The 12,244-nt window shown below is 46.1% G+C and overlaps 1 protein-coding gene across 1 annotated transcript in view; it reads right to left on the bottom strand.

Annotated features, from left to right (window-relative positions):
- Nucleotides 1–460: 460 nt before the first annotated feature.
- Nucleotides 461–12,244, bottom strand: part of LOC120946911 (microfibrillar-associated protein 5-like) — a 46,049-nt gene continuing 34,265 nt past the window's right edge. The window contains exons 5-8 of the mRNA XM_040361736.1: nt 11,854–11,889; nt 6,321–6,408; nt 5,469–5,542; nt 461–1,157 (exon numbers count right to left, since the gene is read on the bottom strand). Of these exons, the coding sequence (XP_040217670.1) occupies nt 1,078–1,157; nt 5,469–5,542; nt 6,321–6,408; nt 11,854–11,889 (278 nt within the window). The 3' untranslated portion in view covers nt 461–1,077. The remainder of the gene's footprint in view (nt 1,158–5,468; nt 5,543–6,320; nt 6,409–11,853; nt 11,890–12,244) is intronic.

The raw sequence follows: 12,244 nt of genomic DNA, 5'->3' as shown, positions 1-12,244 counted from the left end.
ATGACTTGTTACAATATACGTCAATAGTATAATACATATATAAAAAGCTTTAGTGCCGGTTCACACTACAGCGACTTGGGATCCGACTTGTGTCGCCCCAAGTCCCGCGACATGAGAAATTCCGTTGAAGTGAATGAGAGCCGTCTTAATGTACACTATTGAAGTTGCTCCGACTTCAGAAAAGGTTCCTGTACTACTTCAAGGCGACTTCTAGGCAACTTGTACCCATTGATTTCAATGGAAGTTGCCTCCAAAGTCGGATCTATGTCTTAACTGAAGCAACTTTACAGGAAAATAAAAACGTTTACTCAGGCAAACCCCTCCCTCCTACAGAGCTGACTATTCTGTGATTGGCCACAGCCAAAGGCAGCTCCAAGTCGCTCTGAAGTCGCCTGCAAAGTCGCGCTGTAAGTCGGGTTGCCCCTGTGTGAACCGGTACTTACTGTTATTTTTACAAAAAAAAAACACTTTTGAGCCCCAACCCACAGTGTTCAAGCAGAGCATAAAAACCTCAGGGAATCATGCCATCAGTCTGTTGCAGATAGGTGAAAAAATGTCCTCAGTCTCCACTCCTCAGTGATCATTCAGACTGTACAAGGTAACTTTGTAACACTGATCAGCGCGACAGCAAGGGAACTAGAATTTTAAGAAGGAGGTCAGCAATGGAAGCCTACACATTTTAGAAGGTGGGCATACCCTGCAATCAAAAAAAACCCATAGGCCTCTCATTATATGTTCCCACTGTGTGTGAATGATCAAGCACCAGTCAGCAGTACTGTTGGTACTATTGGTCATGACTGAACATGACTCCATAAAGAAGGCTTTTGATGAAAGGAGTTGCAGGATAATGGTCTGCTCCATTGTCAACCCCATAGTGCCACTGGTTGTCACTCAATGCCAGGCACAGTAAATAATCCACAACATCGGCTTAATACTACTACTAGGAACAAGGGAGTGTAAGGATATAAAAGTGGCATTCTTTAATCTAAAGTCAGTGCTCTTTAAACTGGGGCACAGGGTTTGGCTTTATAATACTGGGTTGGGTTATAATTGAGGTTCATTGCAGTTTTAGTTTGCTTAATTTCCATCCACAGTCTCTTCCTCTGGTGGCGGGAGGCGCCGTGGCGGAAGTCCGGCTAGCTGGCGACACTTTTCATCTATGTTGGGGAAAAAAACAAAAAAGACAGGCAGTGAGGTGCTGATTAAAACTGGTGGTAATGCAGACTGTTCCTCACGCTTCCTTCAAGTGGGACAAAACAACAGGTGCACTTAAAGCGGGGGTTCACCCAAAAAAAAAAAAATGTAAATTGCATTTAGCAGATACAGCATATTAAGGACAATACATTTCGGCATTTTTTTTTTCTTGGTACATACCTTTTATATCCTGATGTTGTCCAGGGCTTCCCGGTTCCGATGACTGCTTGACTGGGCGTTCCTATCCTTCCGTACGATGATTGACGTCTTGTGAAACAGGTGACCTGTCGCATAACGCGCGTCACCAGACGTCGGGAAAGAGCGGAGCTGCGAGTCGGCACTATGCGGCGACTGCGCAGTCAGCTCTACACGGCGGGCGCAGGCGCCGTATAGTGCAGACTCTTAGCTCGGGTATTTCCAGAAATCTGGTGACGCGTGTTGTGCGACAGGTCACCTGTTTCACAAGCCGTCAATCATCGAATGGAAGAATAGGAACGCCCTGTCCCGCAGTCATCGGAACCCTGAGGCTGGAATAGGAATGCCCAGTCCCAGAGTCGTGAGAACGCGGAAGCCCTGGACAAAATCCGGGTATAAAAGGTAAGTACAGAGCAAAAAAAAAAAAAAAAAAACCTGTCGAAATGAAATGTACTTACTATTGTACTTTTTATTGTAAAAAAATTGTTTTTAGGGTGAACCTCCACTTTAAATGCCAACCCCACCAGCAGACCATTCATGGTAATGCAGACTGCTCCTCATGGGCCGTACATGCTCTTCCCCAGTCAAATGCATAGCTAGTCATATCTCACACATTGAAAAACATGTTTCTACATTTTATCAATGTTAACATATAAGAACTTCATCCAGGTACAGTATAAGCAGTTATTCAGGCTACAGGAGGTGCTTGAGAACAAATTAATACACACACTAAATTGTTACCAACCAAACCTGAGCTCTTGGGGCCCTATTAGAGGGGAACACAGAGAGGAAGGAGTTGATGGCCAAAGACAAAAGAGGCTTTCTCCATCATCTATACCTCTGTGTAGAAGGACCCTTTGCTTTCTCCAAGTGGGGCAAAACTACAGGTGCCATGCAAACCAGCAGCCCATTCATGGTAATGCACGCATCTCCTCATGGGCTGTACATGCTCCTTCCCAGGTGTGTGCATTTCTACTAATATCCCAGCCACAGAAAAACATTTACCAATATCAAAATATAAGAACTTCATCCAGGTCCAGTATAAGCAGTTATTCCACCTAATGGAAACTCAAAATCATCATAGAGTTCACCTTCCTCGCTTCCAGCACAAGAATGAAATATTGAGTACCTGAATTTGACTTATTGTTGTACAACAGCACTCAAACTGGGAGGGGCAGCACTAGGAGCCAATAAGGTGCCTGCATTTACATTTACTGACAGGGAACATGCTGACAGGAGGAGATAACAGAAACATGACTTAATTAGCCTGTTGCTGTGCCTTCACTGCCCAGTCACAGGATGGAAGGGGGGGCATGAGGCATGGGCATCCGCTCCATAGGGCAAGGGGGGTCAATTGACCCCCCCTGGAAAACCGAGAATGTGTGGAAGAGTCTAGCGGCCGCGGGCTGTCTGAGCGGTCTCGGCCCGGATGTCAAACAGGCACAGCGAGCCGAGTGAAGCTGCCTCCCCCTCCCCCTTTATGTGTACACAGGGGGAGGGAACCTGCTGTGCTGCGCTGATGGCTGATTTGAGGTACTGAATGGGATGGGGGAGGGGGTTCGTCTGTGCAGAATGGGGGGTCTGTGCTGAAGGGGGGTCCATCTGTGCTGAATGGAGGGGTCTGTGCTGAAGGGGGGTCTGTACATTCTCGAGGCTATATTTATATGGGCATGGAGTGAAGCTGAATTATCTCAAGAGCTATTTCACACTGCCAGCTGACCGCGTTATTGGTAAAGCGCCACTAAAAAGCGGCGTTTTACCATCGTTTTAGCTGTGCTATTCGGCCACTAGCAGGGTGCTTTTAACCCCCATTAGCGTTTTAAGAAAGGGTTAAGTGTGACTCTGTATCACCGATGTCGAAGCGCCCCCCCTCTGAAAAAATTTCAGCGGACGCCCATGGCATGAGGGTGACCTATCTGTGTTACATAACTACAGCAGAGAATAATCAGGTCACCATGTTGATAGAGCTGTGAAAATGCCAGGACTGGTTGGACAGAAATACATATCCTTTGACATGTAAAAAGTCCCTACTAAAGAGGAAGTCCTGACATGTATGTGTGCATGTAGCATTTTCTCTTGTTTTGAAAGGTGCAGTGGATCCAGAGCTTGTGCTGTCAACTGTGCGCTCTCCCTCCCACCCCCAACTACTGCTTTCCAACCATGCTGCTCTGTAGCAGATAATTAATTAGCACTCAATGACAGCACTTGCCTTCAGCACCAAGCTCTCGTCCCCAAAACCAATGCCGTCACAATGCATGCAGAGAGTGGGGGTGTGTCACAGTGGCTGCCTGGAAAAGATCCAGCGGCGTGCTCATAGCAGAGCTGGTGGAAGCAATAACAATGTGTAGTCAATAGTCATGCAGGACGAGGAGGCATTTCAGCGCTCTGCCTCTGTTTTCCATTAGGACACATATGCAGAGGACTGTTCACAGCAAAGGGCAGCCTCTGGGACTCATCTGTAAGGCCCCGTACACACGACCGAGTTTCTCGGCAGAATTCAGCCAGAAACTCGATCGGAGCTGGATTCTGCCGAGAAACTCAGTCGTGTGTACACTTTTCAGCGAGGAAGCCGACGAATGAACTCGTCGGGCCAAATAGAGAACCTAAAAATAGGGGGGAGTCCGTGCTTAGGATGTGAATTAGTGCTGCTGCCTCCCTAAGGAACCTCAATGGTGAGATCAGTGAAAATGTAAAAAATGTTGGGATAGTGGCGCTGCAAATTGGATCAGCCTAGGGTAAGGTGACCAGATTTTTTAAATGAAATCCGGGGACATATTTTTTCTTTACTAGTAATGGCAACAATCAGCGTCTCTCTGCCCGTCGCCGCCCGCCTCACAGCCTCTCAAGTCTTACTCTTCGGGCCCCGGCTACTACTGGATGGGGAGCGGAGGAAGGCAAGGAGATAGGCAGGTGGCTGGCCAGGATTTAAGCCAAAGCAGAAGAACATGCGAGCAAAGCTGAATGGGCATGCACCCGAAACGAAAGAAATATTCCCTCCACTCCGACCAGCAAATGATCATCAGAAAGGGGCACAGATAATGGGAAAAATACAACCCCCCTATGCTAGTAGGCACGGCGGAGCGGGGGTGTAATTCTAATTTTATTTTATTTTAATTCTGCACTGACTGTCTTTGAAATTGCCCCTGCCCCCTATTAAATCCAATCTGGGGACAAAACCAGGGACAGACTTGGTCCGGGGACAGTGTCCTCAATCAGGGGACTGTCCCCTGAAACTGGGGATGTCTGGTCACCCTAGCCTAGGGTGTTCACAGTCCCTGTATAATCACAGGTGTTGGGTAATCTGTTTGTAGGAAAAAGTCCAATCCAATAGACCTCCCTATTAGGAAACACAATCCTTCAGATACCCTATTTAATGGTGCCAATAGTATAGCTACCTCAGAGGACACTCCCACAATAACCCTCTCTGAGGTAGCTATACTATTGGCACCATTAAATAGGGTATCTGAAGGATTGTGTTTCCTAATAGGGAGGTCTATTGGATTGGACTTTTTCCTACAAACAGATTACCCAACACCTGTGATTATACAGGGACTGTGAACACCCTAGGCTGATCCAATTTGCAGCGCCACTATCCCAACATTTTTTACAAATAGAGAACATGTTCTCTATTTCCTCGTTGTTCAATGAGGAAAGTCGGCCTGCCGAGATCCTCAGCGGCTTCAACACTGAACTCGACGAGGAACTCGATGTGTTTGGCACGTTGAGTTCCTCGGACGTGTGTACGGGGCCTTAGACCGACACACTTGAATGGTGTCAGCACACCCATCAGGAATGCCTGACAGGCGCACTCACTTCACAGGTGACAGTGGCAACTGAGCTCATCAATAGGAATGTCCACAAATTGGGCTTTTGGCAGGGGAGGAGCTGACAGCCAGGAATGCAAGAAAGAAAGGGAGTTTCTGCACAAACATTCAGCAATTTTTGTGAAAAGCAAACACAGGTAATTCTAAATACATTTTTAAACCAGTATTTAATTTTTCAAAGCCCAGGAGACTTCTTCTTTAAACAAACAGAGTAAAATAGACCATAACCTATTGGTCGTAACAAACAGCACTTACCTTCCATAACTTCGTGCTCCTTACACATAAGCCGCTTACAGATCTCTTTGTTCACCATGTATACACGACGTACACTGCCAAAAGTGAATAGAAAAGTCAGTGTTGATACAGTCATTGATAATTGGTCCCTAATCTTCATAATAAATTAAAAATGAACTCCACTCCTACTAAAAATACAAATTATGGCAGTTAAGAATTTATTAATAGATCTCTTAATAGAGTGCTTATGTGCGAACAAGTTGGGGGGGGAGACAGCGCTGGACTTGTACGGCTGAAGGCTGCCAGGATTCTATGTGAAGGGTATAGAGGCAATTGCTTCCAATGGGTTGTACCCCTAACTGTAGGTGGTAGGTGATCGACTCCATTGGGGTCTAGGGCAGCTACCTTTTTGATAACGGCAATGTGGTTGTTGCTGCTGGGAACAATTGGGTGATTAAACACAAGTTCCCGGTATCCAGAAAAACGCCTCACTTGGTGATTTATTATAACTGTTTATTTAAGATAATAATAAAATAATACAAGTAGAACCAACGTGTTTCGGGGTAACTGCATCCCACTTCTTCAGGGCTGTATTTCAGGGAGAGCACTTAGGCTCTGAGAGGGTAAAATAAATTTGATCAGCGGATCTACAGAATGCCGGCGTGTTGTGGAGCAGAGGCCCTGAAGAAGGGGAAGGCAAGTCCCGCGAAACGGGTTGGGTCTACTTGCTATATGGGGGAGGGGAATAAACCACCAAAAGGGGGTTTTTATTAGCTGGCCAGATTTTAATTTTAAAGTCCAGGGGGGCTTTACAAATCTAGAAACAATTGTTTGTTCTCCTAGCAGAGCGGAATTTAAAGGGTTTGGTCGTACCTGGTGACACACAAGTAGCTGATGCATTGCTTGACCGGCTTCTGTACGGAGTACACCCGAGTGCAGGGATACTCCACCTCCTTACAGTCTGCCAGAAAAAAAAAAGAGGATGAAGACTGGGGGGCGGAACCTGACGGATAGTACAGACCCCCCTCAACTTGTGAGTCCCATTCAAACATGGCAGCAAGAAAATAAATAAACAAATAGTACTTGAAAATGTTTTCAAACAATGCAAAACCCTACAATTAATATATTGGCTGCCATTGCTATTCTCCCAGTAAAAAAATAAAATTTCTGTACTCTCTGTAATATTCTTTTCTCAAGGGACACCATTTTGATTAGAACAAGAGGGTTATAGTGCCATCTGCAGGCGGAGGGCACTAGAAAAAAAATAACTAAGGGGGTGGCTCCATCTGGTGGCCTAACCCCACAACTGCCAGAGTCAGCAGCAAGCATTGTAGAGCAGTGATGGTCAACTTTCTTGATATGTGTGTGTAAAGGCATTTGTCCCAATACTTTTGATAATATAGTGAATGTGGTGGTTGGGCATTAGGGCCCACTATCCCTGCCGCCACATACAGTATATATGCATTGCTGTTGTAAAAGTATTAAAGAGGCAAGTACAGAGCTCCCTCTAGTGGCGAATTAAAAAATCTCTTCACACAGAAAATGAAAGCCGTATTAAACCCAAAACCCAAAATGTAATATATTGAAGCTTACCAAACATTAGATGTGGTGGCTGCATTAGTCTCCACCTGGTGATCTGGCCAGTAACACACCTCCTGTGTTAGAGTGCATTTACTCTGGATGAAGGAGCACAGGGGGCACCTTTGGACCCTTGGACAAGGGGGCTGGGGGTGTTAAATGTACTAGCAGATTTAGATACACTAAAAAATTTAAGCCAAACTCCATCTAATATGTTATAACCAGTTACAGAAAACAGTTATTTTCCTTTTGGGATAGAGGTTTTACATGAATAAATAAATGAAAGCTGGACGGTGTGAAGCAGCCCCCTCCATGAGATGATCTGAAGATCAAGCGTGACCTGCCTGGTGTCACAGTGGCAGGAGATGTGGGATGCAGCAGGTTTCAGATAGACAATCACTGAGCACCTGCAGAAAGTGGAGCCACATAAAGGAATCCGGGGGCCACCTGTGGCTTGTGAGCTGCTGCTTGAGGTCTGCATGAGTTATATCAGCAAATAATCATCTTATTTCCCTCTTGGGACAATACAGATTAATTTATATAAATGCCAAAAAATTGCTGAAAACCTTCAGGGACCCTTCACATCTGTGTCAATCATTGCATGACACCTTACATGGCACATTGCATGACACCTTACATGACACCTTGCATGACACCTTACATGGCACATTGCATGACAACTTACATGGCACATTGCATGACACCTTACATGACACCTTGCATGACACATTGCATGACACCTTGCATGACACCTTGCATGACACCTTACATGGTACATTGCATGACACCTTGCATGACACCTTGCATGACACATTGCATGACACATTGCATGACACATTGCATGACACCTTGCATGACACCTTACATGGCAACTCGCATGACACATTGCATGACACCTTGCATGACACCTTACATGACACCTTACATGACACCTTGCATGACACCTTGCATGACACCTTACATGACACATTGCATGACACCTTACATGACACCTTACATGACTCCTTACATGACACCTTGCATGACACGTTACATGACACATTGCATGACACGTTACATGACATCTTGTATGACACGTTACATGACACCTTACATGACACCTTACATGACACATTGCCGTATACCTTATTGGTCACCTTGCATGACCCCTTACATCACACCTTACATGACACCTTGCATGTCACCTCACATGCCACTTTGTACAACACCTAACATGACTGCTTGCATGACACCTTCTGTGTCACTTTGCATGACACCTTACATGACTCCTTGAATAACCTCTTACATCAAACCTTACATGCCACCTCACATGCCACTTTGCATGACATCTTAGATGACACCTTGCATGTCACCCTGTACGTCACCTTACATGACACATTCCATTACATCTTGCATGACACCTTTTATGTCAACTTGCATGATATCTTCTGTCACCTTGCATGACACATTGCATGACATATCACATTACACCTTGCATGATACCTTATTGGTCACCTTGCATGACACCTTATTGGTCACCTTGCATGATACCTTATTGGTCACCTTGCATGACACCTTATTGGTCACCTTGCATGACACCTTATTGGTCACCTTGCATGACACCTTACCTCACACCTAACACAACACTCTGCATGCCACCTTGCATGACACCTTCTGTCACCTTGCATGGCATCTTCTATGTCACCATGCATGACACATTGCATTACACCTTACATGACACCTTGTATGTCCCCTTGCATGACACCTTCTACAGTGTTGTTACTCGCACCTCCCGAAACATTAATCAGCTTTTTTATTATGTAAAATCTTTATCCCAAAAGGAAAGAAAAAAACTTGTTTGCAGCAAATGATTATAAAGTATTTGCTGGAGTTTGGTTTAAATTTGTTACTGTATCTAACACCCCATTCCCCCAGACTGACAATTCTGCTGTCCAAATGTGACCCCTGTGGTTCTTAATCCAAAGTGTGGGGGGGGGGGGGCTCTAATACAAGAGGAGTGTTACAATTCGGATTACCAGGGGAAAACAGAGGGGAAAAAGGATAAAAAAAGAAAAGAAAACTAAGACAGCCACCACATGTTCCTCACAACACGGTAGGAATCTGCAACAAAGTTTGATAAAAATCCCATTGTCCATAGATTGCCCAGAGGGGAATGTTCTTTTCTCAACAAAAATGGTGGTACTCTAATGCAACATGCGTCAACCTATTGCAATACATGCAACTGTTTCAGGTAAAATGAAAGACTGTCTGTTTTGTACGACTGCAATTCAACTGTCACAAAAGGGTTTGAGCTTGCATAGAGCGCCATCTTATGGCAGAAAGTAAAAACCATAATTAAGTCATATGCTAATCTCTATTGTATATGTAGCAGTGGCACTACCCCCGAAGCTGCTGAATATTTTCGGGCGGCATGTTACCTCTATCTTCTAGAGAGGTTCAGGTGCATAATTTCAATCAGGAAACACTCCCGCTTCCAGCAACACAGCTCTCGTCGCCACTCTAGCCAGAGTGGGTTTTGCTCACCCGGATAGGTCTCTCTCACTGGCCTAGCAGCCGGACTGTGCGCACCAGCCTCTTTCTTGGTCCTCTCCAAGATAGGTCCTTCATCAAGCGGCTTTCTCCCTCCAGGACAGACAGCACAGGATCACCTTGAAAACGTAGACTCAGTCTGACTACTGGGCCTACTTAACCACTTCCCGCCCGGTCAATACTAGAAAATTGACGTCCGGGAAGTGGTTGTGTAATCCTGACTGGACGTCTATTGATGTCCAGCAGGATAGCATGCCGGCACGTGCCCGTGGGGGCGTGCAGCATGGCGATCGGTGATGCAGGGTGTCAGTCTGACACCCTGCATCTCCGATCTCGGTAAAGAGCCTCCGGCGGGGGCTCTTTACCACGTGATCAGCCGTGTCCAATCACGGCTGATCACGATGTAAACAGGAAGAGCCGTTGATCGGCTCTTCCTCACTCGCGTTTGATAGAGGCGAGTAGAGGAGAGCCGATCGGGGACTCTCCTGACAGGGGGGGTTCGCGCTGATGCCCACACTAGACCACAGGGAAGCCGCCAGGACCACCAGGGAAGGGGGCAACATGTGGATGGCCAGGTACATCCCCTATGGCCATCCACATGTAAAAAAATAGGCACAATAGATGCCAATCAGTGCCCACAAATGGGCACTGACTGGCAACATGGGCACTGATTGGCAAAATAGTAAATAAACAAGTGCCACCCCTCAGTGTCCATCAGTGCACCCCTCAGTGTCCATCAGTGCCACCTCTCAGTGCCCATTCATGCCCAGTGCCCACCTATCAGTGCCCATCTGTGCCACCAATCAGTGCCACCCATATGAACCCATCAGTGCCACCCATATGTACCCATCAGTGCCACTCATAAGTACCCATCAGTGCCACCTATAAGTGCCCATCAGTGCCGCCTATGAGTGTCCATCAGTGCCGCCTATGAGTGCCCATCAGTGCCGCCTATGAGTGCCCATCAGTGCCGCCTATAAGTGCCCATCAGTGCCGCATACCAGCGCCACCTATCAGTGCCCATCAGTGCCGCCTATCAGTGTCCATCAGTGCCGCCTATCAGTGCCCACCGGTGCCACCTCATCGGTGCCCATCAGTGCGACCTCAGCGGTGCCCATAATTGAAAAAGAAAACGTACTTATTTATAAAAAAAATTACAGAAAAAAATAAAAAGTATTTTTTTTCCAAAATTTCCAGTCTTTTTTTAGTTGTTGTGCAAAAAATAAAAAATCGCAGAGGTGATCAAATACCACCAAAAGAAATCTCTATTTGTGGGAACAAAATGATAAAAAAATTGTTTGGGTACAGTGTAGCATGACCGCGCAATTGTCATTCAAAGTGCGACAGCGCTGAAAGCTAAAAATTGGCTTGGGCAGGAAGGTGCGTAAATGCCTGGTATGGAAGTGGTTAAACAGATCACAACCCCGGACCTGGAGCCAGGATTGCAGGAGCACGCACCCCCGGCCAAGAGGGCCACAAGGTGGTGGGACGACAGACCAAGGATCGACGATCTCAGTCCAGTGGCGTCCGTCTCTTAAGTACCCCTCCCCAGCATGCACAGCGGGACAACCAACCCCCACTGATTGGCTGCCGAGGGGAGACACCCAATATCACCCTGACTTAGCTGCTGCCACCCTTGGCCTGGGGTGGTAACAACACCCCAGAAGAACAACGGTGGTCACTCCCAGCACAGCCACGGCTGGAACAGAGGCCAAATTTAGCCAAAATGATATGTGTCGACTAACACTCAGACTCCCTTCTAAATTTAAAGCAGCGCCAGCCCAACAGGAGCAGGCCGCTATGTATATTTTTTTTATTACCGTATTTTTTATATTTTAAAAACCCTCAAATGGCTCATGTCAACATGTGGCAGACCTCGCCATCCATTTGTAAATGTAATCTGCAATAGAACGCTTTTTAGAGGCATTTGACAGGCGATAAGGAAGTGATATTTCACCTCCTATTGTAACCTGAAAAAGCCAACCCCCTGCGTCACATCTATGTGGTTGCAGTGCAGATCATTTACTTGAATAGGCCGTGATCAGCCCGCCAAATGTGACCTACCATTTGATTTTTGTCACAGCCACAATGCATCCCCAAAGCGTGTGTACATCCTCGGGCAGCCGCATGCCCCAGTTCAGGTAGGCTGGATGGGTGAACAAGCCCTAGAGAGGGTTTCCGATTGGCTACCATTTACAGTTCTTTGAACATCATTTCTGAGGTTTGCGCCAATTTATGTGATCTGCATCATTATGCGGATGTTCTTTCTACATTCTATATATTTGTTATATTTGCTTACCTCCAGTGGTTGGTGTAACTTTGTCCGCAGAGTCATCTGGAACACAGACAGGTTATATTACACCTTCTAAACAACTCCAAACAATTTTAACCAACCAACCAACCCACCAAGATTATGACCAACCAACCCGCCAAGATTATGACCATCCAACCCACCAAGATTATTATTACCGACCAACCCACCAAGATTATTATTACCGACCAACCAACCAACCAAAATTATGATCAACCAACACACCAAGATTATTATTACTGACCAACCAACCAAGATTATGACCAACCAACCCACCAATAATATTACCGACCAGCCAATACACCAAGATTATGACCAACCAACTCACCAAGATTATTATTACTGACCAACCCACCAAGATTATGACCAACCAACCCGC

Source organism: Rana temporaria, chromosome 8, assembly GCF_905171775.1.
Source record: "Rana temporaria chromosome 8, aRanTem1.1, whole genome shotgun sequence".
In the NCBI taxonomy this organism is placed as follows: Eukaryota; Metazoa; Chordata; class Amphibia; order Anura; family Ranidae; genus Rana; species Rana temporaria.
This window is presented reverse-complemented; position numbering and strand designations above follow the sequence as displayed.